Source organism: Chrysochloris asiatica, unplaced genomic scaffold, assembly GCF_000296735.1.
Source record: "Chrysochloris asiatica unplaced genomic scaffold, ChrAsi1.0 scaffold00001, whole genome shotgun sequence".
Lineage (NCBI taxonomy): Eukaryota > Metazoa > Chordata > Mammalia > Afrosoricida > Chrysochloridae > Chrysochloris > Chrysochloris asiatica.
The window spans coordinates 25856405-25862818 of record NW_006408519.1 but is presented as its reverse complement, the minus strand read 5'-3'; the positions used below and the strand labels follow the sequence as shown (position 1 = coordinate 25862818).

Here is a 6414-nt window from a genome sequence, read left to right as displayed (position 1 = left end):
AGGATTCTTGGTTTGCAGTCTTTTTCTTTCAGGGTTTTATATATGTCTCCCCATAGTCTTCTTGCTTACATGGTTTCTGCTGAGAGATCCGAGCTTAATCTGACTTGATTGCCTTTGTATGTAACACTTCTGTTTTCCTTAGCTGCTTTCAGGAGTGTCTCCTTATCTTTGATTTTGGAGAGCTTGATTATGATATGAACCACTGACTTTGCAGTTAGCATTCCAGTGCTTATCCTATAGCACCATATCAGGACTCCAAGTGTATCTGTACATGTATGTATATATACGTTTGTGTGTGTGCTACATATACATTGTTGTTGTTAAGTGCCATTGAGTTGATTCTGACTCATAGTGACTCTGTTCAGGGTTTCCAAGGCTGTAAATCTTTGCAGGAGCAGAAAGCCTCATCTTTCTCCTACAGAGCAGCTGGTGGCTTCGAACAGCCAACTTTGTTAGTTTGCAGTCCAGTTCTTATCGTATGGAGCCCCTGTACTCCCACTATATAGATGAGAGGGACTCAAAACGTTCATGGAAAAAAATCTATTATCTTTTCATTCCATTTTTTCCATGAACCTTTTGAAATCTTCTCATATATCCGTATACACATATGTAATACAGCACATAGATTCATAGTTACGGAGACTTCCTAGACATGGCTTCAATTAGCATAGCATACTTCATCTTAGGCCTGTTGACTAGATAATACTCACTGAAGTAGGGTGTAGAACATACTAAGATAATGTTGTATACCCTTGTTTAATGAGTAGCATTTGAGTCCTGAAAGCTAGCCAGGAGCCACCTAAGATACAAATATTGGTCTTTACTCATCTAGAGCAAAGGCCACTAAAAACACTGTGACAGTTAAGGTTTTGTGTTAACTTGGCTGGGCCAGGATTCTCGGTGGTTTAACAGTTAAGATGCAATGTTGTTGTCAAGTGCTGTCTAGTTGGTTCCAATTCATGGTGACAATGTATAGGGTTTTTGAGGAGTGGCTGGTGAGTTTAAAGCACCAACCTTGCAGTTCAATGCATTATCCTACAGCACCACCCCAGGACTCCAAGGACCAGGTAGAAAGTGGTAAAGGGTGCAGTGGATTACGTGCTTGGTGGCTAACCAAAAGGTCGATGACTGGAACCCACCCAGTTGTTCCATGGGAGAAAGATACCTGCTTTTGTTAATATTTACAGCCCTGGAAACTAGGTGGGGCAGTTCTTCCCTATTCTATAGGGTCACTAGGAGTCCAAATTAGCTTGATGGCCATCAGGAAGGAAGTGGTAGGGGTACTTACCACTACATGAAGTATTTACACTAGATTAAGAAATAGGCATAAAGAATTCAGATACATAAACAGAGGCATACACACACTGGAGCTCTTTATCAATGTCACTAAACTTGCAGCATCCAAATACAATTTTCTCTGACTAAAGTTACACAATCTTTTCAGAAGTACGTTAAGAAAGAGCTGTTTAATCAGTTGCCACAAAATTACTACTGTGCTGGGTCACTGGTGAAGTCATAACCCACATCAAAAGTGGGACAAATTTCAACCCTACAAACAAACAGTGGGTAACTCTGAGTACAATCCAATATGTGACCCTACTCAGAAATGCAGCTTACCATTAAAGCACTATTTGATAAATAATATAAGAGCTGTGATTAGGATTAACACGTCGGCTAGAGTCCCAGACCCTGATAGTAAAGCTTTCAATTACCTTGACCCTGAACGATGGTGCAGAAATAGGCAACTGCCAAAAAACTTGGAAGCAGCCCGTACCACATCTTGCACGGAATCATCTTCATTGGATGCCCTGATTTTTATAAGTGATATAGCAGCAAACCTAAAAACACAAAGCACAGGACATTTTTAGAAGGCTGAAAATACAGTCTATGGAATCTTCTAAAATCAAAACCCAACCCTCTGCCAACGAGTCAATTCTGACTCTTAGTGATGCTGTAGGGAGAGTAGAACTCCTCTCCACATGGTTTCCAGGGCCTCATCTTTCTCTCCCTGAGTGGCAGTGGGCTCCGAAGCACTGACCACTTGGTTGTGTTGTTGTAAAGTCAATTCCAACCCATAGCAACCCTGTATAGGATTTCAGAGGAGCGATTAGTAGGTTTGGACTGCCTACCTTTCAGTCCAAACCGACCTTGTGGCCGAGTGCTTATCCCACAGCGCCACACCAGGACCATTTGGTTAGTAGACCGTTTCAGCTACTGCGCTTCCTAAGAAGTCATCTACAGCAGGACAATAAGCCAGCATATGTGTGCAGGAGTCCTGCTGGGGAGTAATTCTCTAAAACATTGTTTACTGTTGTTATGGACCCTATATAGGATTTCTGAGGCGCAAGCAGCTGGTGGGTTTGAATCACAGACCTTGCAGTTAGCAGTCTAATATTGATCTTGTAGCACCAGGACACCATTGTATATTTCACTCTAAAATACAGACTGATACAAGAAAGGTATTTGAAGGGATGCTGTAAATGATGAGAATGATTTGGGAAATATTTGGGAGGGAAGTTCAGAAGGTACCTTCTGATACCTTTGTAAGACCATAAATTGTAGTTATACAGTGATTTTCCCAAATAAGAAAATTCTAGAAGTGTAATGTGCATTTGGAATCGACATGATACTCAATGACAATTTTCTTACTAGTAAAGTGTAAGTCCTGGTATGGAACTACAGATAAGCACTGGACTGCTAACTGCAAGGTCAGTGGTTCAAACCCACCAGTTGTTCCTCAGAAACTCCACTTGTTGTTGTTGTTAAGTACTGTGGAGTTGGTTCTGACTCATAGCGACCCTGCACAGGGTTTCCAAGGCATTAAACTTTATGGGAGCAGAAAGTCTCATCTTGCTCCCAGGAACAGCTGGTAGTTTCAAACTGCTGACCTTGCAGTTTGCAGCCCGATTCATAACCACTACGCTACCAGAGCTCCTTATAGGACTCCATATAGGGTCCCTATAAGTTGGAACCAACTCAACAGCACTTAGCAACAACAATATGCTCTTGGGGTGCTGAGTGACACAACAGGTTAAACACTTGAAGCCACCCAGAGGCTCCTCAGAAGAAAAGACCTAGTGATCTGCTCCCAAAGACTGCAGCGTTGAGAACCCTGGGGAGCGCAGCTCTGCTCTGCACACAGGGGGTTACCATTAGCTGGAATCAACTAGACAGCAAATGGTCTAAGGTGCTTCTCTCAGATTCATCACAAAGTTCAACGTTCTGCCATTGCTTCCTAGTGCCTCCTAAATTCAGATCTAGAGAGAAATTCTCTTCTAGTGATCCATTTGAAAACCACTTTGTGTTAATATTAAATCAGAGTCCTTGTATGGCATTGTAGGACAAGCGCTGGGCTGCTAACTACAAAATCGGTGGTTCAAACCCACCAGTCACTCCTAGGAGACCTTACACAGGGTTTCTATGAGTCAGAACCAACTCAACATTACTTAATAACAGCAACTCAGCTTTCTCTTCATTGTTTTGAATATTTCCAGTTATTTTAACCTTTTCTTGCAGCTCTTTTTTCCCCCTAAAATATGACTCTAGAAGTCTTCCAAGGTTGCCTTTTCCACCTATTTGGATATCAGTAAAGAAAGAGCTACAAGCAAAATGCAGCAGCCGAGTCACTCAATCAACTCAAATGGCATCTTCTAAGGTTTCCTTCTTCTACCACGATAGGCAGATGTTCTGACCAGACAAGGAGAAGAAGAGCCAAGGAAACAGTCACATTGGTCTTTTCCACATGAACTTTAAGATCAAGAGACTTTTGATCAGCTATCACATAGATACTATTTTAACAAAGGAGAAAGGAGCCCTTTTCCAGGCCACAGCTGACCCCCGCAGCCCTTCTCTGTTCACATCAACGTACTAGAATTCCTCTGCCAGGTATTTTGAAGAAATAACAATAACATTCAACACTGAGTGTTAATCTGCTTTCTATGTGCTTTAACTTAAACCACTCAATCACTCCATCCAGACTACACTCATCTTGACAACTCCTTTTGAAAACAGAGTCTTACTTATACAAAAATAAATAAATGTGTAGCCTCGTTGCTTGTGACTTATAGCAACCCTGTAGAGAGTTTCCAAGGAGCGGCTGGTGGGTTTGAACTGTTGACCTTGAGGTTACCAGTCCAATGATTATCCTACAACGCCACACCAGAATTCCGTGTGTAGTCATAGACTATCTTTAAATTCTTCTTTCTTGTGTTTATTTTAACTTGGGATGACTAATACCAAATTGGAAGAAGTGGATCTTTTTGGTTTTTTCCCAAGGTTTTCTGCCAAGTCCCTAAATGTTTGTACAGTAAAATAAAGGCCAAAACAACACCACCTATTCCTATTCATGTGCCATGAAGTAGTTTAACATTTAGCAAAATGTCGAAGCCTAATTTGTTGAAACTTTGCCAAAAAGCCTGTATAAAACAAATTAAACTGCCTCTGAGTTTTTGGTTTAAAACTATCATGTCAGAAATGACTCCTTACCCAAAAATTCAGACGATAAAACCAAATGTGGAGATGATGATGATGTTTGAGTACAAGTTTTCTCAAAACACTGTCTTGATTTTATAATCAGTAATTTAAAACTAGCCTCATTAGTGCTAATTGGCCCTTACTTTACTTCTTGTTTGCTTTATTTAATCTTATTTGTACAGCTCAACTTAGCAAGGAGCAAAAGTGTTTGGAGTGCAAACACTAGACAGCATTGAGATACCAGAGAACTCCCGGTCTCATATACTCCCAGTGTTATAAAAAGTCCTTGAAATATTTACTCTAGTGCTTTTTAAAAGCCATTTATTTATTCTAAAGTTTTTATTTATTTTAGAAAAGTATTGTTTTTAATAAGCCACTCATACAAACACACATACATATAGACACATACTCACAAAGACTTGTACATGTAAACATACCCAAACCTTGAAAAACATTTGATTTAGTCCGTGAAGACTTCCAAAAAAATAAAACCCATAAGCATGAGTCACTGGAACTGAGGACTCAACTCAGGACCAGGATTTTGGGGGATACCAAGGTCAGCTGGCATAATGTAGTCTACAAAGACAAAGTTCTACATCCTACTTTGGTGAGTGGCAACTGGGGTGGTAAAAGCTAGCAAGTGGCCATCTAAGATGTGACTATTGGTCTCTCCCTGTCCAGAGGAAAGAAGGGTGAGGAAAACAGAAGATACATGGGAATAATACAATGGACAATGGACGAATGGACCACCCAAACATCACTCTCCATGACTCTGAGACCAGAAGATTTAGATGATGCCCAGCTACAACTACCAACCACTCTGAATGGGATCAAATTAGACGGTCCTGGATAGAGTGGGTAAACACATAGAACTAGACATAAAAAGTCTGGGCTACTGGATAGAGGTCGGTAGAACCCCAGAGATTATGAACCTTAGTCACCCTTCAGATCTTAAAACAAACTCAACCCCAAGGCTCAAGTTTCAGCCAAACAACAAACACAGGTCTATAAGGAGACAATGACACTAGGAAGGTACACACGCTTTAGAATAACCAGCCATTTGGTTTAAAAAAAAAAAAAAGCAGACTTTACCCAAGGGCAAAGTTCAGAAGCTTTAGGAAAGAAGGAGGAATAGGGATGAACTAATATTTTAGAGACTGAATATATTTGTCTCATACCTTTCTCACTAAATGTAGCACTTAATGCATGTTCAAATCAGGCATCCACAGCCAAGGATCTAGTCGTTCTATCAACGCTCATGGTCCCAACAACTTTCACAGTATTCACAGCAGAAATGTTCTCCACAGAACAAAACTGTTGTTAGGTGCCATTGAGTAATTTCGGACACATCGTGATCCTCTGCACAACAGAAGGAAACAGTGCCCAGTTCTGCACCATTCTTATCTTTTTGTTATGCTTGAGCCCATTATTGCTGCCCCTGTGCCAATGCATCTCATCAAAGGTCTTTTTCCCTGACCAAGCTTGATGTCCTTCTCCAGAGACTGGTCCTTTCTGATAACATGTCCAAAATTTGAGAAAGCCTTGCCATCGTTTCCTTCAATGCAGCTTGGAATTCTTCCTTGAATATCAATGATTCTTGATCATATGCTACCTACTGAAATGGTTGGACACTGACCCATTATTTTTGGTACAGCGATTCTGTGTTTTCCTTCATGTTTGTTTGTTTTGTTTTGATGCTTCCTGCATCATTCAATATCTTCCCCACAGAATCCTTTAATATTCTAACCCGAGGCTTGAATCATTTCTTCAGTTCTTTCAACTTGAGAAACACTGAGTGATCTTTTTCCCTTTGGGTTTTCAAACTCCAAGTCTCAGCACATTTCATTGTAATATTTACTTTGTCTTCTCGAGCTACCCTTTGAAATTTTCTTTTACTTTCTCATTGCTTTCACTTATTTCAGCTTCTCTATGTTTAAGAAT

At 40.5% G+C, this 6414-nt stretch overlaps 1 protein-coding gene across 1 annotated transcript in view; it reads right to left on the bottom strand.

The window, feature by feature from the left end:
• The window catches only part of COL14A1 (collagen, type XIV, alpha 1), a 217518-nt gene extending 215680 nt beyond the window's left edge, over positions 1 to 1838 (bottom strand). Inside the window, exon 1 of the mRNA XM_006830676.1 lies at positions 1713 to 1838. Within this exon, the coding sequence (XP_006830739.1) occupies positions 1713 to 1800 (88 nt within the window). The 5' untranslated portion in view covers positions 1801 to 1838. The remainder of the gene's footprint in view (positions 1 to 1712) is intronic.
• Between the last annotated feature and the right edge of the window lie 4576 nt (positions 1839 to 6414).